General features: G+C 49.6%; 9 protein-coding genes across 9 annotated transcripts; 5 read left to right on the forward strand and 4 right to left on the reverse strand.

Annotated features, from left to right (window-relative positions):
- The first annotated feature begins 7 nt into the window (after positions 1-7).
- Positions 8-3,284, forward strand: VE01_01513 (uncharacterized protein). Its single transcript, XM_018271034.2, has one exon. It carries the CDS (start codon positions 198-200, stop codon positions 3,111-3,113), a length of 2,916 nt encoding a protein of 971 aa, XP_018134214.1. The 5' UTR covers positions 8-197; the 3' UTR covers positions 3,114-3,284.
- Positions 3,285-3,805: 521 nt separating this feature from the next.
- VE01_01514 (uncharacterized protein) lies at positions 3,806-4,979 on the forward strand (the record flags this gene model as incomplete). The annotated part of the gene is made up of 3 exons (XM_018271035.1): positions 3,806-3,925; positions 3,979-4,685; positions 4,739-4,979. 3 exons carry the CDS (start codon positions 3,806-3,808, stop codon positions 4,977-4,979), a joined length of 1,068 nt encoding a protein of 355 aa, XP_018134207.1.
- A 635-nt stretch (positions 4,980-5,614) lies between these two features.
- On the forward strand, positions 5,615-7,075 carry AAT2 (Aspartate aminotransferase, cytoplasmic; the record flags this gene model as incomplete). The annotated part of the gene is made up of 2 exons (XM_018271036.1): positions 5,615-5,917; positions 5,999-7,075. The coding sequence occupies 2 exons, from the start codon at positions 5,615-5,617 to the stop codon at positions 7,073-7,075; spliced, it is 1,380 nt and encodes a 459-aa protein (XP_018134208.1).
- A 128-nt stretch (positions 7,076-7,203) lies between these two features.
- VE01_01516 (uncharacterized protein) lies at positions 7,204-8,986 on the reverse strand. The gene has a single exon (XM_018271037.2). It carries the CDS (start codon positions 8,696-8,698, stop codon positions 7,553-7,555), a length of 1,146 nt encoding a protein of 381 aa, XP_018134209.1. The 5' UTR covers positions 8,699-8,986; the 3' UTR covers positions 7,204-7,552.
- A 267-nt stretch (positions 8,987-9,253) lies between these two features.
- On the reverse strand, positions 9,254-10,377 carry VE01_01517 (uncharacterized protein). Its single transcript, XM_018271038.2, has 2 exons — positions 9,952-10,377; positions 9,254-9,892 (listed from the first exon to the last, which is right to left on the reverse strand). The coding sequence occupies exons 1-2, from the start codon at positions 10,028-10,030 to the stop codon at positions 9,255-9,257; spliced, it is 717 nt and encodes a 238-aa protein (XP_018134210.1). The 5' UTR covers positions 10,031-10,377; the 3' UTR covers position 9,254.
- A 78-nt stretch (positions 10,378-10,455) lies between these two features.
- Positions 10,456-11,496, reverse strand: VE01_01518 (uncharacterized protein). Its single transcript, XM_018271039.2, has 4 exons — positions 11,342-11,496; positions 11,226-11,284; positions 10,721-11,166; positions 10,456-10,665 (listed from the first exon to the last, which is right to left on the reverse strand). Exons 2-4 carry the CDS (start codon positions 11,277-11,279, stop codon positions 10,629-10,631), a joined length of 537 nt encoding a protein of 178 aa, XP_018134205.1. The 5' UTR covers positions 11,280-11,284; positions 11,342-11,496; the 3' UTR covers positions 10,456-10,628.
- A 1,978-nt stretch (positions 11,497-13,474) lies between these two features.
- BOS1 (protein transport protein bos1) lies at positions 13,475-14,671 on the forward strand. Its single transcript, XM_018271040.2, has 2 exons — positions 13,475-13,590; positions 13,642-14,671. Exons 1-2 carry the CDS (start codon positions 13,588-13,590, stop codon positions 14,386-14,388), a joined length of 750 nt encoding a protein of 249 aa, XP_018134206.1. The 5' UTR covers positions 13,475-13,587; the 3' UTR covers positions 14,389-14,671.
- On the reverse strand, positions 14,654-15,981 carry VE01_01520 (uncharacterized protein). The gene is made up of 3 exons (XM_018271041.2): positions 15,524-15,981; positions 15,375-15,466; positions 14,654-15,284 (listed from the first exon to the last, which is right to left on the reverse strand). The coding sequence occupies exons 1-3, from the start codon at positions 15,672-15,674 to the stop codon at positions 14,724-14,726; spliced, it is 804 nt and encodes a 267-aa protein (XP_018134035.1). The 5' UTR covers positions 15,675-15,981; the 3' UTR covers positions 14,654-14,723.
- Positions 15,982-16,092: 111 nt separating this feature from the next.
- On the forward strand, positions 16,093-20,471 carry VE01_01521 (uncharacterized protein). The gene is made up of 3 exons (XM_018271042.2): positions 16,093-16,636; positions 16,687-19,754; positions 19,805-20,471. Exons 1-3 carry the CDS (start codon positions 16,280-16,282, stop codon positions 20,331-20,333), a joined length of 3,954 nt encoding a protein of 1,317 aa, XP_018134034.1. The 5' UTR covers positions 16,093-16,279; the 3' UTR covers positions 20,334-20,471.
- The last annotated feature ends 241 nt before the right edge of the window (positions 20,472-20,712 follow it).

Below are 20,712 nucleotides of genomic sequence, written 5' to 3' on the forward strand. Positions count from 1 at the left end.
TAATGCTATCACAGTTGTAAAATAGTTACCTGCTTTGGGTTCTCTGATTTTGCTGATACGTGATGCCTAAACCCAAAGTTTCGCTTATCTTTGATACCACAAATCGTCCAAATCCGAAATGAAATTTCGTCCATGACGTCCAAATAAGGTTGTGAAGGAACAAAACACCCCCGCGGGTTAGCACTCAAAATACTGTGATGTCTACCGACAAAGATATGATGTTTGGAAAGACATTGGATGAGCTGATATGCGACCTCGAGCCCCTCAAACGCATCGAAGGGCTCGAGGAGCTCACTGAAACCTACCTTCAAGGAGAGTATCAGAAGCTTCTCGGTGGAAATGAGGCTCAAGCTCTATTCGCCCAGTTCCTAGAGCGGTTATCATCTGATAGCAACGGAAAGCCAAAGCCATGGACAACGGAAGAGAATAGCTTCCTGGCTTCTGGCAGGGCCATATTGATAGGCCTGGCGTCGTTTGATGCTTTTCTACAAGCTAACGTCACGGGACCGCCCTTCTCATCACGCTCTCTTCTCTTTGGCGCGGATATGACCTTGGACGATGTTAAGAAGCACAGACAAGAATGTCTTCTGAATTTGGCAGTGGATGGCCTCTCGGTCTACCAACTTATTCCGCACGTCGAACTATTCACTTTCGCAAGGGCAATTTTCGCGGAATACTTCCCACGTGTTGTAGCTGGCCAGACACTCGATTCGAGATGGATGCGAATCCGCATCAATGCCTACCATCAGCGTCTCCTGTCTTCCGGCGTGTCAAATACCCGTCTCAGTGATTCAGTGGCGACCCTTCAGACCCAAGCCGAGGTAGATATGTTCGCCCTCGAACTCGAAATCATGGCCAAGGATTCGTCTTATTCTACGGAATCCAAAGTCCAGTACTTTCTTGAAAAGTCCCAAATCTACATTATGCAAGGCCTTGATGCCAAGGCTAGAGATAACCTGAAGCAAGCAAAGGAAGTGTCTCAGTTTCAGTACGCGCTGTCTGGTGCATTGGGAAAGAGAACAAAATTTCAAGAGAATGATATCTCACAATTAGTTGTCTTCGCAAAGAGCAAAGAGGAGCAAAGGTCGGAAACCGAAGGTAGCCAGGACACAGCTACACTATCAAGGGATGGCGCCTCTGGATCTACCAAAACTGAAGTGGAAACTACTGGACCTACTGCACTTGAACTAAATGACGATACGTTACTCGAGTCAATCGAGTTCACAAAAGTCGACAAAGACCTGAAAACTGATCTTCCGGAGGAGCTTGCAAGCTTAGAGCCGAGCAACCAACCGCAGCTGAAGCCAGTAGACCAGATTATGCTACTCACTGAGGCTACACTGAAAGATGTCTCGGCTCCTCTAGATAAGTTGAACAGCGAGGAGATTTTGCCCTTTGCTGTCCGTGTCCTTGATGACAAACCTACGAACTGGCAGATCTACACCCAAGCGCTGCTCGTGAGGAGCAGAATCGAAGCTCATAGATCGAGGACACAAGAACGTAGCGTGCTTCAACTGCAAGCTATTGTCGATCAAGTTATCGCCGAGACCCAAGAAGAGCCAACATATAGCGGTGATGGCGTCCCTGAAATACAAATCACTCAATTCTTACCGAAAGCCAAGCCATCTGAATCTGCTCCGATCACTGAGCGGTTGAAGTTTATCCATCAACTCAATTCACCTACCAGGTGGGAGATAGAAACCGAGTTGGCCTATGCTTGGAGCCACGCAGGAAGTCTTGTGAGCGCCCTTGAGATATTTAGGCGTTTGGGGCTTTGGCCCGAGGTTGCTCTTTGCTACCACTCGATTGGTCAAGAGGACAATGCTCGCCGAGTCATCCGCCGCCAACTTTTCCACTCCACCAAAGGCCCAGAAATGGACAAGTACGGCATCGACGATGACGAAGTGCGCACAGATAAGTGGGCAGGGGAGATGCGCTCACCTCATCCCCCTCACGCACCACGCCTGTGGTGTATTATCGGTGACCTCGAGCAGGACCCATCATGTTGGGAAAGGGCATGGGAAATCTCCAACCACCATTATCCGCGCGCTCAGCGGACACTGGGCGAGTATTATACTCGCAAGGGTGATCTGCTAAAAGCGCGAGAGGCATATATCAAGGCAACAATAGTTAACCGCCAATACGGAGACACTTGGAGTCGTCTTGGAGATATTGACCTTGCGACTGCGAACTGGGATGGAGCTATTATCGCATTCCAGCAAGCAATTATGATAGATGACGATAACTCGAAAACCTACAGTAACCTCGGATCCGCGTTATTATCCAAGCACACCGAAATGATGAAGATTAAGCAGTTAGAGGCTGCAAATCAAATCCAGGAGGATGCAGAAGAGGTAAACGACGATGACGAAGTTGGAGTTCACAAGCCACAAATGTCCCAGTTGGACCCGAAAGACATCCTTCGCCAATCACTTATTGCATACAAGAGAGGTGCTAGCTTACAATACGACAACTGGCAAATTTGGGATAATGTTATTACAGTTGCTGGCCGCATGTCACCACCCTCATTCCCTGAGGTACTGCAGGGCCTTCGTGCAGTGATTCGCATCCGCTCCCCGAAGGAAGGGGAGAAATCAATCGACGTTGACATTCTGCGCGCCCTGGTCGGAGAAGTTCTGACGAGGGAAAGGGATACCAATCCTGCAACGATGGAAAACGGAATATACAACCCACCGCGTGGAAGCTTGGCACGCGCTGTTATCGAGATGGTAGACTCGGACGTGGTGCCGCTAATTACCGCCCAGGGCGAGCTGTGGGCTTTGGTGGAGAAGCTGAAGTTCTACCGACGCGACTTTGCTGGGGCTCTGGCGTGTGCTGAGAAGAGGTGGAGAGTCGCCACAGCAGGTGAGACGTGGCTGGAGAATAGGGAGGCATGGAAGCAGGTATCAGAGGCAACTGACGGGCTTGTCAGCGCCTTTGAGAATTATGGGCCGCAAGAGAAGGCAGATGGGAGCGGGGAGGTAGAAAAGGGGTGGAAGATGAAGGCGAGAAGTGCTGCGAGGGGTATCATGAGCAAGGCAAGGGCTATTTGGGAAGATACGGAAGAGTTTGAAATGTTGAAAGAGAGGCTGGAGGAGTTGAAAAATATGTAAATCCGGTTGGTAGATGCTGCATCAATAGAATGAGGCTGGTCAGTCCAGATTTATGGTTTAAAACCCACTTGCTCGTATCGTTCCGAGGTGACAGTAAGGCAAACAGTAATTACCTGTACCTCACACTGATCTGGTGGCTCCTCCTTCTTGAGAAGTCTCGCTAGCTTACCCATTATGATGGGGAGTGGCGCTGACAGTATCTGTAAAATTAAAATACGTATTTCAAGTAGTTACAAACAAAATAAATGCTTTTAGTGACTGTAGATAAATAGTAACCTTTTAGTGACTGTGGATAAATAAATGCCCTATAGTAACTGTAGATATATGATAGCATCTAGGTAACTGTGAGCAGCAAGTTCATCACCTTGTGATAAGTGTGATTTAGAGATTAAATATATAAACTGATGGGCGTGGGTAGTGTAGCGCAGAAAGGGGGTCCCTGAGGAGTACCCAGCCACACTAGCCCATGCGCCACAATGTTCCAGCCTCAGTGACGGAAGCTACCATAAAGCCACACCTATGCTTGATCACAGCTTGCGATAACAGTTATATTGTAGGTTTGTTGCCCATTCTACCGTATACCCGACTTAAAAAGAGGCTATTGTACATGGGCTTCTTTGATAGCATGATACAAGAAGGCTGAAGGCAACGTACAACCGTCATTGTACTTGCATCTTTGCTGTACCTACAAAATGACAGATATCACTCCGTACTTCAACGAGACCCTCAAGGCTCATGGCGCCCACACAACCGCTGGCGTCTCTCTGTCTATGCAACACCTTGACGAGTTTCTTAAAGAGGCATATCGCATAGTAAGATGTCATTGTTTTTCATATGCGCAAGCAATTGCTGACCGATAATCCAGAACTCCCACATTGCGTCTCTGAACGACTACCTACGTGGAATCCGACAATCCTACCTATCCACCACCCAACCACCGCGACGACAACGCCAGCTTGCTGCCGAAACCTCGAAGCCCAAAGATAAAGAATGGCGGTACCTGACAGACCGCCAACGCGACGAGATCGACGCCGAAACAAAGCAACTCCTCCGCGAACTCAACTACGGCATCCGAAACCTGGCAGATGCGGAGCAGCTGCGCCAAGACACCGAGACGACCCTGATAGAAAAGAAATATGGCAACAAACTGGGTGCTTTGGGTAACTGGGCTGTTGGCGGGATAGGGCAATCGAAGCCTCCGGAGCAGGAACAGGCGGAGAGCAGGGCGAATACGATTAGCACGCACAGGGAGAATGTGCTGTGGTATTTACGGCAGAAGCTACAGCAGTGTGGGGGGTTGCAGGCGGCTATGATGGAGACGCGGATTATGCGCGAGATGGAGAAGAATAAGAGCTTGCTCTATAAAAGTAAGGGGGTTATGATGATGGAAGGCGGCGGGTCGGGCGAACCGCCTGTGCCGGCATTCGAATACAAGGGCGCGGCGGGGAGGCAGGTCGAGGAGGAGTATGGGAAGAATGTCGAGGATGAGTTGACGCCGGAGCAGCTGCAGCTGTTTGAGAAGGAAAATCGAAACATGGTTCAGCACTACGAGGATACTCTGAACCAAGTCAAGTAAGTCAAGTTCATCTGACACATCACAGTCCTTTGCTAACAAGGTTCCCCAGGACCGCGCAAAAATCGCTCGTGGAGATCTCAGAACTGCAGACACAGCTCGTCAACAACCTCGCAACACAGTCGGCGCATATTGATCAGCTTGTCGCAGACTCATTCTTGACAGCCGAGAACGTTGGGGGCGGAAATAAAGAACTGAAGAAGGCGTCGGAGCGGAGGAGCACTGCAAAGTATGTCTTCTATGCATCATGCGGGCTGAGTGCGTTCCTGGTGGTGTATGATTTGATCATTTGATTGAATCACGTCGCCGCGAGTTAAGTTACAGTACGTAGAGAGTGCGTGGCACATACATACATATCACAGGAAATATAGACGGGCTTGGATTGCAGGAGTTCCATCTGTGGCATACATGGTCGTGCATGTGATTTGTGTGCGAATCAGTGCATCAGCGAACGAGAGACGACCGATGACATGTGAGAGACTGAATCATTCCCCAGATATAATATACGGAGTAAGGCAAGTTATACAGTTATACAGTACATAGCAAGCACTCTAGCTGTTTCGCTTCTAGCGGTATTGATCGTGCAATGATGTCTTGCAGTTCCCATGGCCCACGTCGGTCTTTTTCTTGCCGCGATGCCTCGGCTTCTCCACGAAAGGACGACCATCTCCTGTCACTCATAAAATGTTATAACATTCCAATTTCCGCGCTTCCTAGGCCGAACTACTCTAGCAATTATTATATCTGTACAATCTTTCAATTTGTCTCCGTTTTATATACCATTTGTACGAAAATTGTTCGCCATATTGTTTTTCTATTCCCTGGTATTTCCCGGTCACGTTTGCGCGAATTACTGTACCATACAAGGCCCAGCCCATTCTTGATTACCTGATAAATTACCTGATAGCGATAATATAGCGTTCCGATAATGGCAGGCAAACATAACACTGCTGCGGCATTCCTTGCGAATACATCTAAACCCTCCAAATCAACTTCCACAACTTCAACATCATCAGGTCCACAAGCCAGATTACAAAAGATAGCCGCACACATGTCTCAACCACAGACTACCAACTTCCCCCAGGATGCCGTTCCCCAGGCTCCTGAAGATCCGCTATTCGGATTGATGGCCGCTTATCGGGCTGACACCTTTGACAAGAAGGTCGACCTGGGAATTGGCGCATACAGAGATGATAACGCAAAACCTTGGGTTCTGCCAGTCGTCAAGAAGGTGAGAAATCGAATTCCCTGATTAATTTCACTCATTTCGGTCTCATATGATTCCCAAGTTGCTTTGCTAACAACCTTCAAGGCGGATGATATTCTCAGAAATGACCCCGCACTCAACCACGAATACCTCCCAATTGCTGGACTCCCCGACTTCACATCCGCTGCTGCCAGAGTTATGCTTGGAGCTGATAGCCCAGCCATCAAGGAGAAGCGTGTCACATCTGTGCAAACGATTTCGGGAACCGGCGCTTGCCACTTGGGAGGAATGTTCCTCTCGCGATTCTACAAGCCAAAGCCCACCATCTACCTTTCCAACCCAACATGGGCCAACCACAACCAAATCTTCACCAATGCCGGCCTCTCGATCGCTCAATACCCATACTTCTCTGCGTCGACCAAGGGCCTCGATTTCGATGGCATGAAGAAGACGCTGCAAGAGGCACCGGACCGCGCCGTCATCCTTCTCCACGCCTGCGCTCACAACCCCACGGGCGTGGACCCCACCCAGGAGCAATGGAAGGAGATCGCATCCATTATGCGCGCCAAGAAACAGTTCCCATTCTTTGACTCAGCGTACCAGGGTTTCGCCTCAGGTGACCTTGCCAAGGACGCCTGGGCCGTTCGGTACTTCGTCGACCAGGGATTCGAGATGTGCCTCGCCCAGTCCTTCGCCAAGAACCTTGGACTCTACGGCGAACGCGCGGGTTGCTTCCACTTCATCACCAGCCCTGCCGCTGATGCCACAGAGACCATCTCCCGCATCGCCTCGCAACTGGCCATCCTCCAGCGCTCTGAGATCTCGAACCCACCTGCGTACGGTGCCCGTATCGCTAGCACCATCCTCAATGACGAGGGGCTCTTCTCGCAGTGGGAGGAGGACCTGAGGACGATGAGCGGACGCATCGAGGAGATGCGCAAGGCGCTGCGTGGAAAGCTCGAGGAGCTGGGCACACCGGGGACCTGGTCGCACATCACAGAGCAGATCGGCATGTTCTCCTTTACCGGCCTGACAGAGGCGCAGGTGCTGAAGATCCGTAAGGATGCCCACGTGTATATGACGAAGAACGGACGTATTAGCATGGCGGGTCTAAATACGGGCAATGTCGAGTACGTTGCGCGGGCGGTGGATAAGGTCGTGCGCGAGACGGCGAAGCTGTAATGGCTTGTAAATAGAAACGAGGGCGAGGTTAGATGAGGATTGGATAAAAGAGTTATGTTTTGATGATATGGTGTCGATCACTATTTTCTTAGGTATTAAAAGATAGACATTTCTCAAATTCTACTCAACCGGTTTATTCACCACAATGCTTGTTTAGAACTCAGAAAAAGATGAATTTGTTATGCTGCACCTTGATTCCCACGCTTAGCACCAAACGCAAACTACCTTCGAGTTGGGTCTCCGTCCTTCCAAGTCGGAGACTCCTTCGGTTGGTGTGAAAGTATCTAGCAAAACAAGCTGATGGGTATATTAATCTAACACATATTCGCACAGAGGATATGAACGCGCACAGTGCCAGAGGCCACCTCCTTACCCATATTAATCCCCAGCCATTACCCTCTCCCAAATCTATCATCCAAAATGTCTCTTGTCCCCAGGTATCATCACTAGGGCCCATCCGCCGCATAAATCGTCAGGCTATCGCCGTCCCTTCTTCTCGAAAGTGACGATTCCATAATCATCCTGCACAGGCACCTCGCCCTGTTTGCACCAGAATGTCCCCCCTCCAGCAGTCCTGTCCACCCCTCCAGGTCCCCACTTCCTCTCCATCTCTTCCCTCTTCGCCGACTTCTTCTTGCCCTGCTTTATCCGCAGCTTCTCAAAATACACATACGCCGCGTAAAATATCCCAGATGAGTTCCCCTCGAGGGGGCCCTTCTGCCGCATAAACGTGTTGACCTGCGGTGACCGCAACGCCCGCGGCGCCAGGATATACTGGGCACCGAGCTTCCGCAAGAGTGATGCCTGTGTACAGTCGGGCTGTCTGAAGAACGCCCTGATCTTTATCCGGACGTCGTCGCATGTGTCGAACACCGGCACAGCGTCGCGCTCCTCCTTCTCAAGGTGGATATCCGAAACATCATAGATCGAGTTATCAACCGTGCGATTAGCAGCCGGTGGAGCATCCTGCTTCCTCCTCTTCGCCACCGGCTCGCTGGCCGCTGCTCCTACAGGTGCAACTGGTACAGGGGCAGCCGCACTTAGGTTTGCCTCTGCCGCCCTCTTAGCCCTCCTATCGCGCTTCGCAAAGAACAGCACCGCATTCCGGTACGTCTCCGCTGCAATCCCCGCGTCGCGCCCCTGCTGCTTCATAAACCCATTATAGCTACCCGGCGTAGCGCGAATAAGCTTGCGGAACGCGACAGCGGTGTTGCCCTCCGCGAGAAAGGCGCGGATCTGCGCCCTCACGACATCGCAATCCATGTCGAGCTCCTCGAGGAGCTCCTCGTCGGCATCATCATCAGTCTCTGAGTCGCCGTCTTCGGCGTCGGCGCCGGTGGGCGTGGGCGAGTCGCTGGTGTGCGTGGATTCGTAGGTGCGTTTCTTGGATAGGCAGGCGGTGGAGACGGGGTAGGGGCCGGGCTTGACGGTGGGGAGGGTGTCGATGTTGATTATGGGTGGAGGAGGGCGCGCGCTGTTCGTCAGGTCGAATAATGGTGGTCTGACGGGCGGCGGCGGAGGCCTTTTCATGAAGGGTTGTGTGTTCTCCTGGTTGTTTGGTATGGTGGGCTGGAAGTGCACGAGGCTCTCAAAAGACGGCAGAATGGTTTGATGTGTTACCATGGCGGGCGAGTATGTGCGCGCTGCGGTTTTATGAAGACAATAGCGAGAGGGAAGAAAAGTAGAGACCTAGCAATGGTGACTGAACGTCGATGACCTTGCAATGGCGACTGAACGTCGAAGGGTTGGACGCGAACTCCTATACGCGTTCGGATGTGAGATGTATCATACTCAGCTCAAAGTGGTAAGAATTGTGCACTTTGATAACGGCGGGATGAGTCGGTGGCGCCGCTGATCTTGTGTCCATATGCCGCTTGTTAATGGCCAGGCCTGGAATTTTATTTGTTGATGTTCGCGCGTTGGTGTTTCCACGGTCGGATAAGTTTTATGCATTGAAAACGCTCTCACAGCATGCAGATGACCAGTCACAAACTAAAACCTATCACCCCTTTTCTCTTGCATGGACTTTTTAGAGAGTTGTTACTGCAGATCAACCTCCTTTTTACGGCAGTCACTTCCACATCACCGGTATATGTTTTTGCAAAAATAAATTACATATAAATCTGGCCACGACGGTCTAATTCTAGAACATATAAATACACTTATTCTAACATATGCCTCAGAAACTCTTCTTCTTCATAGCCGGCTGCTGCCCACATGCACCCTCTTCCAATTCCACCAATGCCTCCTTGACCTTCCTTTTCCCATTCGGCTGCAATGCCCCCGACATCGCTGCGTCAGAATTTCTCTTCCTGACTGTTCTTCCAGCCAAAAAATCCAAGTTTTCTGCATTCGCATCGACCACGATCTCGTATTCAGCATTGATACCATCCAGCACGTCCATAACAGTTGCAGGCACTCCCCCAACCGGCTCGCCCCCAGCGGCGCCCAATCCAAGATTCCCTATACTATTCCGGCGACTGGCGAACTCGACCTCTTCAATCTGGACTCCTTCATCCTCTTCATCCTCATCATCTGTTATAATGGCAAACTGATCAGTGTCCCAGTCTGTAATTTCCGTCTGCGTGCCGGCGTTTTTGACTTTCACTACGTTAGGCTGTGCAGGTCGATAGAGCCCGCCTTCGCATGCCTCGCCATACTGGTCGGTCATGGAACTAGATCGTAGCTTTGTGAGGTTGCATGATGGGTGGGGGTCGGTCAGGGTGCGACGGTTGGACTTTGTGGCATTGTGATTCTCAAGAATCATGGTGGGTGGTTTCATTTTCACGCAATCATTGGGAGACCCAGCGTTGATGCCTTCGACATGTCAGTTCACCATAATATATCTTTGATAGGGCGAAGGATGATTAAAATACCTTCACTGTTGATCCGCTCAGTAGCAAGTTCAGCATTGCCACCACTAGATGAGGCCAGTTGTTCTTCGTACGTATGCATTTCCGCTCATGACATGCCACAAAATGGTATGAAAGTGGCCGGGGATTCTAGAAATATATATGAAACCAGCCAGCGACGCAGGCAAGTGGCGGCATCTTCTCAACTCTAGAGTCGTATGTAAGCACGTGTGTAAACGGTGAGTAATTGACTTTTCGGATTTGTTGGGAGGAGGGAGTGAGAGATTGGCTCAGAGATGATTATTGAGGTGGGTGAACGATGACGATGTAGTTGGGGAAGGAGTCATGACGAAAGCTTATGACATCCTTGACAAGAGGATATAACTAGAGAGCAATTCCGAATCCCTAGAGGCTGTTGATCCGAAAGGGTCCAGCTAGATTAACACTAATGTTAGCTCTGATATTAAGTTCTCATGAAGCATCATCATCACTATCACGTGTTTGTTATAATTTGGTCAATGAAGGATGCGCAGATAAAAATGTATTGTCAAAACAACCTTCCGAAAGCCGAATGACACCAGAGCTGGGATATCGACAAAAAAAATATGTTGCATAGTACAAATGAATACCCTTTCATTCTCCGCTCCCTGGCAGACTCCTATCGTAGACGCCTTAGTGAGACATTACCGCCTTCCATCTTTCTACTTGCGCTCGGGGTACTTGTTCTTGAAGAGGTACCTGTGGTCATGATTAGCACCAAGCGCTGGCCAAAACTAGGAGTATGTTATCTTACTTGCTGAGGTAGAAGTCGCCAGCAGCGAACAACCCCACAAGTCCAGTCCAAGCACCAACAACCTTCCAGGTCAACTCTCCATTAATATACTTTCTGTATGCACCAAATCCAAGTCCCGCGCTCAGGGCAGCAACCGCGACAGCGTTGCCGATGAAAATAGGGTTATCAGAGTTCTTCTCGATTCTAGCCGCCGCCTTCTTGGCCTTCTCCTTGGCCTGCTGCTCCTTCTCCGCAAACTGCTTCTTGAGCTTCTGCTCCTCAGCAATAGCCTTCGCCTTTAGGGACTCGGCTTCGCGCTCGAGGCGCTCGGCTTGCGAGTTGGTCTGCACCTCGTGCTCCTTGAAGTCTGAGGGGACAGTGTGCACGGATTCAGAGTCGACGTCGATGAGGGAGGCAGTGGATGCAGACTCGCTGTGCTCGATCTCCGGGGGTGCTGGTGCGCGGGCCTAAGAGGTAAGAGGTTAGAAAATGGGGGCAATATCGTAAGGTGAAGTGGTTCGCATACCTCCTCTGGGGATTGCCTTGGGCCCTTTGATGCTGCTGCTGCGTATGACGACATGGCTGCTAGTATGCATAAGCTATCGTCTTTGGTGAATATGAGAACGGCGCAAGCTTTCTCACCTGCTTTGTATGATTTATCTGTGGTAGTACAGTTCGGTGATGAAAGCTAGGTCGTGAGGAGATGATATTTAAGTCAAAACGGAAGAAGTCGCGTGGAACTCGCTCAATAGCGTCTGGCTGGGAAGGTGGAGTTCTAACGGCGACCGCGAAACATGGCACCAGAGCAAATGCAAGCTTGGGAGTGGCTGCCGGTGTTCGCTTATCTGCATGTCTTGGATTACAACGACAGAAGTGATGACGTAGGAGGCACTTTAGTGAACAACAGGGAAAAGATTCATGCGGTTTATTTATTTTCTCACTCGCGCCAACTTGGCAAATGTTCTACAGTGAGCGAATCTCTTCTCTACATTGTCACTGTATTCTTATGGGAATGGAGTAGACACGAGATAAGTATTTTTTTGCTTTTTCATGTTGGTTCCATTGGTGGCCACTATTTATCAGATTTGAAGCGACGCCTTAAAATAATGGGTCCGACGAGTAGTGGATCGTCTTTCCAAGAGCTTTCATGCGTACAAAAACAGAGTTCCAATCCGATTCTCTCAACGATTTTGATGATTTTGTCGTAAGTAGGATTGTTTGAGCTTTCTGATAGCTGTGCTGGAGCTCCTGGCCAAGAATGGCAGACAAACCGGACGGTTATTCTCGTAGTGCGTTTAACAAAATATTCGCGCAAATCCTCCACTTATCCGCAATCCATAGCAGTGGAATCTTGATCCAAGCAGATTCTACTTTCGCCAGTCGAGTTCGCGGTCAAGGAAAGATAATTGCTCTCGACCGGCACATTCTCAAGTCTTCCACCCCTGCTCATTCTCGCATCCACGGCACCATCTTCATTCGGTATGCATCGTATTTTCGCAGCAAAAGCATGAGCTTCCCGATCTGCTCCGTTCGAGATCCGTTGGCGTTTGTCAATCTCTGCCTTCCTCCGTAGATGGATTTGTTCTCTGGGCCTCCCTGCTGTCGACAATCTTGATATACGCCAAAACTTGGACGACCACCATCACTGCGGTGTAGCTCCAGCACAACGAATCATGGCTGTGGACATAGAAGTATGGGATTTGATTTCCCTGAGGCCCATAGTCTTCGAACCATTTGTACCGCGAGGAAGACGCAACGGTTGCGATTGCCGATGGTATGTAGTGCGACGCATATGTGTTGAAGCCGTGGAGGACTATGAGAGGGTTCAAAACAATACCCGGTAAGATATATGAAGAGGTGAATGAGGTTCGCATTTGAGGGTATAATTCTTTGTTGAAGTCGTCAAGGTGGGGCTAGACGGTATGCCAGTATAAGGTTCCTGGACACTAGATATAAGAGAGACCGACACAGGAGTCTTGGTATGGTCGTTTTATAACAGGGCTGTGCTTGTTGAGGTTTGTGGATTCCGGATAATAATGCCGCAGACAATTTTGAGAATCTGTTTAGAGATGCGCAACAGTGGGTCGGCGCTCTCATTGTGATTCTTCACCGGTCTTGATCCGTCGTTTATTCGCAGTGGAAGTTTGGAGACAGTATTTGGTGGTTTAGGACTCTCTAGGACTGAAGGAGATTCTTAGTATGGATCAACAACAAGATGCGGATTACATGTTGTTGGGAGAAATGGTGGTAGAGTACACTTCAATTGTGTCCTGAGTTGCGCATGGATTCATATTAAACCGAAATACTAATATTGATAAGAAACGACCCAACGTAGCCTACATGCAGGAGCGAGTCTGTACCTGAACATATAATCGCTAGAAGCTTTATACACTCAGTCCATTGCTCTTTCCACGTTATCACGCGACCACTATATATTCTTCGGTCGCCACATTTACCCTGATATCCTGGCAAATAAAATTTCACATAATTATAAGCAGGCCTGCGATGAAATACACTCTACACTGAGTAATTTATTAGGTAAAAATATAACCAAGTAAAAAAAGAGGGAATTTCAAAATAGTGAGACAAGATTATTTTACTCCTAACAGTCGGTAATGTAGTGAAATGCGCGGCTTTTGAGAATCCCCTTCGTTAACTCCATTCGGCCTTTGCCGCCTTTAGCACCTGTCACCAAATATGGAAGGCGGTCAGCACCAAGATCAGGCAGTATGCTTAATTCAAGTCCGGTACAAGCCACGTTTATCACACCCATGACGAATCTTTGATGAAATAAAGCCAACTGTCTTCCCAGCTGTCTCCAAATTGCGTTTATACCCAAACTGCGCACAACACAAGAAATCTCCCTCAATTTTACGAATACCGCCACGATGGTTTGTCTCCAGCTCCACATCGGTCCGGGCTACTCTAACACTTCCCCCTAGAACTCCGTCTTCAACACCGCCCTCAAACAATCCACCTCCCTCCGCACCGACCTCGCCACTCTCTCCTCCAACCCTCTCTCCGCCCCCGCATCCCTCACCGGCCAAATATCCGCCTCCCTAACCTCCTTCTCGCGCACCCTCGACTCCTACGCCGACCTCACCAAGCACGAGCTCAACACCCAGAAAGCCGAGAAGGCAGCCGAGCGCCTCACAAATTTCCGCCACGACCTCGCAGACTACAAATCACAGTTCGAGCGCGTAAAGAAGGACCGCGAAGAAGCTACAGCACAGTCGAACCGCAGTGAGCTTCTCGGGCGAAGGCCGCACCATGGCGGTTCCAGTACCCCCGATAATCCGTATGCGAATGCACAGATAAATCGGAGTGCGCAGGCGAATAATCCCTGGGCGCCTAGTAGCGTGGGTGGGCAGCAGAGTATGAGCATGGGGAGTGGAGAGACGACGAGGGAGGCGCATGCGATGCGCGAGCAGAACTTCTTTGGGAATACACATAGCGCCCTGGATGAATATTTAGCGAGAGGACAGGCAGTGCTGGGGGATTTGGGGCAGCAAAGAGAGATGCTTAAGGGGACACAGAAGAGGCTGTACAGTGTGGCTAATACGCTGGGTGTAAGCGGTGACACGATACGAATGGTGGAGCGAAGGGCTAAGCAGGACAAATGGATATTCGCGGCAGGGGTGGTGATTTTCTTCACGTTCTGCTTCTTGGTCTTGAAGTATTTGAGGTGATCGTACCTCTAGATGCAAAGAGGAGGAATATGCGTAATGATTTGGAGGAATGGGAAGCTATCTTGACCCTCCTGTATTTGGGTTATTGAAGCGAGGCGTTTGGAACCGATGCTGTACGAATACCTTGCATAGATCTTATATGGCATATGGCTGCTTTACGCACTGCTGCCTATCCTGCATCCTGTTATCTCGTATTGATAGATGCGTTATGCCCAAGCATTGTGGTTGGAAATTTGAGACCGTATTTCTATATTATAATATTTGAGTCTATTTTAAATCCTCGCATACTTCTTTGCGTGAGGCGCCCCCCTTTTTTTATGCCAAAAGTGTACGTACTATTCTTCCTCGCCCATATCCAAATCAATCGTAAATAAGACGTCTGCATTCGTCGTGACAGTAACCTCCGCTTCAAGCACCATATTGCTCGTGCTCACCTGCCCCCCAAAACTCGTCTCCCAATCCTCAACGTCCCACTTCAGTCCCTTCGTCGTGATCTTCGCCGACACGCCCACCGGTAGAATGCCAATATTCTTCCCTAGTACCCGAGCCTCAGGGTTCTTGACAATGATTTGATGGGTTCCAGCAGTCAGAAGAAACGTGATCGCCGATGTGGACACTAGGTAAATACGTCCTTGAGGATAGATCTGAGGCCCCTTGTACAGATGATGCAGGATAGACAGTCCCTGGTCCACTCGGCCTCCTAAGCCACCGAGTACGATGATGTCAGGGGGGGGGTCACACTTTGGAAGGTAGTGTTTCGAGATGTATGAAACACACTTTGTGAAGTCTGTAGAGTCCTGGGACGGGTCCAGGACGACTTCGGTGGAATGGGCGAGAGCCCACGATCTAGTAGTCTGGTGCAGGGAGTCGAGGTCGCCGTGGATCACTTCAAGTGGCTGGATCGGCGTTAAAAAAAGGGGTGAGATAGGGGGACACGTGATTCAACAGGTGTCTCGACGAGGCTGGTGGTGCTGGGGAGTACTGACAATCCTCTTCATTAGGTTTTCAAAAGTGCTATCGCCGTGGAATACTTTATGTAGCCTATTTGCACCTCCATCCGCCGCAATTCGATATCCAGCTGCATTCAATTAGTATCCCAGTGTCCGGTGTAGCAGCAAGGGGTGTCATAATATACCTCTCTCCCATAGTGATCTGAGCAAATCCAAATTATCAAGAGGTTGATTTAAAGTGAGCAAGGCATATCCCTCACAGCCATGATCATGAGATATGAGTCTGGCTGGGTCCCACTTCATAACGGGGCTTGCGCCACCTGTCGAATTCTCCATCAGTGACTGACAGCTGCTTTCTCCAAGAAATAAGCAGTTCCGTGTTAGCAATTTAATAATAAATATCCAATATTTGAGAATTTATGAAATGGTGTGAAATGACTGGGTTATCATGATTCCTGCTAGAAAAAGAAATGACGTCCAGTGGGAGTGGGTGAGCCGCCGACTATTTGTTAGCGATAATAGGGGTTGTCTTAGTTCCACCTTTTCAGGATGATATCTCATAGTAATTGTGCAGTTTGAGATATAGAATTATACACAACATTACTCTCTATAGAAATGATAGTAATGTATTCCATGATATTTGTCTCAGCTTAATATATCGTAAAATGGGGTAAGGTACCATTTCACGTGACCTCGTGACGACCAGGCTAAAATTAACTAAATCCAACTGGGAACAGGCGGCGCCGCGTGGTGCCGACTACCTGACAAAATCCCATAATTGTGGCTCGAAGCGGAGAGGTTTGGAAACCCAAAGGCCACATAGACGACCGCCTTCACGACATTCAACAGTAACGTCGACAACAAGAGACGGCACCGATGTCGACTTAATATTTAGAAAATACCCGCCTTTCGCTTCTCTCTCGGGAATTCTTTTCTGCATCATGGCGCCCCTCGTCGATAATCCGCAGATTGCAGCTGCGACATTACACAACCCGCTGCCCTTATACTTGCACACTTATGTCTGGCCGTTTATGATCATCTGGCCTGTCTTCTTCAGATACTATCTCTCCGAGGAGCTGTACGATAAGCACATTGGAGGCCAGGAATGGACCTTTGTGTGGTGCGGCGCAATAATTACGGTTCAGAGTCTGGTTTGGCTCAGCACCAACTGGAACGTCAACTTGAAGTCATTGTTCACGTCTACTACCGCCAAAACTGTGAAGGAAGCTCAATTGATCAAGGTCCTTCCAGTTGCAAATGCCGGAACTTCTGAGATCTGTAAGATCGTCAGAGATAATGTATGCTAACCCGCCCCCCCAAATCATTACTATGGCGCTGACAGTACCAGGCCGGTGGCAAACCCAACACCTCTTTCCTCTTCCAAAAGCGCCGATTCCTCTATAATGAGCAGGCTAACTCCTTCTCGCCGTTAACCTATGCGATCGATTCCGAGCCAAAGCCACGCATCGAGACTTTCCACAAATCGAGGGGTATCTCATCATCATCTGAGCTCTCAAGGATCCAGCAGCATTATGGCAACAATACTTTCGATATTCCGGTCCCTACCTTTTTGGAGCTATTCAAGGAACACTCCGTTGCCCCGTTCTTCGTGTTCCAGATTTTCTGCGTTGGGCTGTGGATGTTGGACGAATATTGGTACTACTCGCTCTTCACCCTGTTCATGTTGGTCGTCTTCGAGAGCACTGTCGTTTGGCAGCGCCTGAGGACTCTCAATGAGTTCCGTGGAATGAGCATCAAGCCCTACAACATCTACGCTTTCCGGGAGAACAAATGGGTCGAGACTGAAAGCGACAAGCTTCTACCGGGCGACCTTGTTTCTGTTGGCCGCACGAAGGAGGACAGCGGTGTTGCTTGCGATATGCTCTTGGTTGAGGGAAGCGCTATTGTCAACGAGGCCATGCTTTCCGGCGAGAGTACTCCTCTCCTAAAAGATTCCGTACAACTCCGCCCTGGCGATGCCTCCATCGAACCTGAAGGACTTGACAAGAACTCATTCCTGTACGGTGGCACCAAGGTGCTTCAGGTTACCCACGCCTCTGTCGATGAAGAGCGACCAAAGCTTGCCTCTGGTGTCCCAGCCCCACCTGATAACGGAGCCATGGCTATTGTTGTTAAGACCGGATTTGAGACGTCTCAGGGAAGCTTGGTCCGCACTATGATCTACTCTACCGAACGTGTGTCTGCCAACAACGCAGAGGCCCTGTTCTTCATTTTGTTCCTTCTTGTCTTCGCAATTGCCGCATCCTGGTACGTTTGGGATGAGGGTGTGAAGAAGGACCGCAAACGCTCTAAGCTTCTCCTCGACTGTGTCTTGATCGTCACTAGTGTTGTCCCCCCTGAGCTTCCTATGGAGCTCAGCTTGGCTGTCAACACTTCTCTGGCCGCCTTGAGCAAATATGCTATCTACTGTACTGAGCCTTTCCGCATCCCATTCGCTGGACGTGTTGATGTTGCCTGTTTCGATAAGACTGGTACTTTGACCGGCGAGGACCTCGTCGTTGAGGGTATTGCTGGGCTTGGACTTGGCGTTAGCGGAACCGATACACCACGTGAGAACGATGGTGCTCACAGCCATATCACAAAGGTCTTAGATGCTGGTCTTGAGACCACATTGGTTCTAGCTACAGCCCACGCATTGGTCAGACTTGATGAAGGCGACATTGTCGGCGACCCTATGGAGAAAGCTACTTTGACATCCCTTGGATGGAAGCTCGGGAAGAATGACACCCTCAGCAGCAAGAACGTTGTTGGCATGTCGAAGGGGCCAAATGCCATCGCTGCAAACACTGTCCAGATCAAGCGCCGCTTCCAGTTCTCCTCTACCCTCAAGCGTCAAAGTTCCGTCGCAACTGTTACTACCGTCGACCCTAAGACATCCAAGAAGACGAGAAGTACTTTCGTTGCTGTCAAGGGTGCCCCGGAAACAATTCAGAAGAGGCTTGTTCATGTACCAGCTGATTACGAAGAGACTTTTAAGTACTTCACAAGAAAGGGTTCGAGAGTTCTTGCTCTTGCATACAAGCATCTCACCACGGATACTGAACTCGGATCTGGAAAGATTAACGAACTGAAGCGTGAGAACGTTGAGGAAGGTCTATCTTTTGCTGGTTTCCTCGTCCTGCACTGCCCACTCAAGGAAGACGCCAAGGAATCTGTCCGAATGCTCAACGAAAGCAGCCATCGTGTTGTTATGATTACTGGCGACAACCCCCTTACTGCTGTCCACGTTGCAAGAGAGGTTGAAATTGTGGATCGCGATGTTCTCATTCTGGATGCCCCTGAGCACGATGATTCGGGCGAAAAGCTGGTCTGGCGCAGCGTTGACGATTTGGTCAGTATTCCGGTTGATCCTACCAAGCCTTTGGACAAGGAGATCCTTGCTTCCAAGGATCTTTGCGTTACTGGTTATGCTCTCGCAAAATTCAAGGACCAACCCGCACTTCTCTCTCTGATTAGACACACTTGGGTTTATGCTCGCGTGTCCCCAAAGCAGAAGGAAGAAATTCTCATGGGCTTGAAAGAACTCGGTTACTACACTCTTATGGCTGGCGATGGTACCAACGATGTTGGTGCACTGAAGCAGGCTCACATTGGAGTCGCGCTTCTTAACGGAACCAAGGACGACCTGACCAAGATCAGCGAACACATGAGAAACACCAGAATGAAGGATGTATACGAAAAGCAGGTCGGTGTCATGAAGCGCTTCAACCAGCCAACTCCACCAGTTCCAATCTTGATTGCCCACCTCTATCCGCCAGGACCATCCAACCCACAATATGAGAAGGCTATGATTCGTGAAGCAGAGAAGAAGGGTATTACCATCCCAACTGAAGCCGGCAAAGAAAATGGAGTCGAAACTGTTACATCCCCTGCCGCTCAAGCCCTTATCGATGGTGCCTCTCACAAGCGTCAAGAACAAATGAACAAGGCTGCTTCCCTCGCCGACCAACTAACTGCGTCTATGATGGAGTCTGAGCTCGATGACGAGCCTCCGACTATTAAGCTTGGTGATGCCTCTGTCGCCGCTCCATTTACCAGCAAGCTCGGCAATGTTATCGCTATCCCGAACATCATCAGACAAGGTCGCTGCACTCTCGTTGCTACAATCCAGATGTACAAGATTCTCGCACTTAACTGTCTCATTAGCGCCTACAGTCTGAGTGTCTTGTACCTTGAGGGCATCAAGTTTGGTGATGGACAGGTTACTATTAGCGGCATGCTCATGAGCGTCTGCTTCCTTTCCATCTCCAGAGCAAAGTCTGTCGAGGGTCTTTCCAAGGAGCGCCCACAGCCAAATATCTTCAACGTTTACATCATTGGATCTATCCTCGGCCAGTTTGCCATTCACATTGTCACTCTGATCTATATCGCCCGTCTGTGTGATACCATTGCACCGTAAGTTGCCATTCCTAGCCTAGCGAGACATCTCATACTAACTATCCCAGACGTGACCAGGATGTCGACCTCGAGGGCGAATTCGCACCATCTCTGCTTAACAGCGCCGTCTACCTCTTGCAGCTGATCCAGCAAATCTCGACCTTCGCAATCAACTACCAAGGTCGTCCATTCCGCGAGAACCTCTCCGAGAACCGGGGCATGTACCTCGGCATCCTCGGTGTATCTGCACTCGCTTTCTCCTGCTCCACCGAGTTCATCCCAGAGCTCAACGAGCAGATGAAGCTTGTCCCATTCACCTCCGACTTCAAGGTTCGCATGACCGCGACCATGTTGGTCGACTACGTCGGCTGCTACGTCATTGAGAAGGGTCTCAAGTGGGGTTTCAGTGACTACAGGCCCAAGGACATCGCCATCAGACGCCCAGAGCAGATCGCCAAGGAGGAGGCGAGGAAGGCTGTGGAGGCTGTGGAGGCGAAGAAGAAGAAGGCGGAGGATGCTGCGAAGAAGGAGAAGGAGACGATTGAGAAGGCGGAGAAGGCTATGGCGGATCTGAGGGCTAAATGGAGTAGGCAGTAGATCGTGGGGGAGGGGTTGGGTATACATACTGTGAGACGTTGATAGAATGTAATGATAGGCTTTTTTGATTATCTGTTTACTCTTACAATTATTATTTTGGTGTGTAATATCCAAATACGTTTCTAGAGTCGGGTCAGGGTGTTATAGTGACTGTATTCGTGCATGTTGATTACAGTTGCTAACGCGAACATGTGTCATTTTTTTTTTGTAGTGGCTGTATTCGTGCAAGGTGATTACAGTTACTCAAACGAACATTACGGCTATAGCGACTGTATTCGTGCATGGTGGTTATAGTTACTCACACGAACATTAGCTGCTATAGTGACTGTATTTGTGTAAGGTCATTGCAGTTACTGGCGCGAACATTGGATATCACAGA

This window comes from Pseudogymnoascus verrucosus, assembly GCF_001662655.1.
Source record: "Pseudogymnoascus verrucosus strain UAMH 10579 unplaced genomic scaffold scaffold_4, whole genome shotgun sequence".
Classification (NCBI taxonomy): domain Eukaryota; kingdom Fungi; phylum Ascomycota; class Leotiomycetes; order Thelebolales; family Thelebolaceae; genus Pseudogymnoascus; species Pseudogymnoascus verrucosus.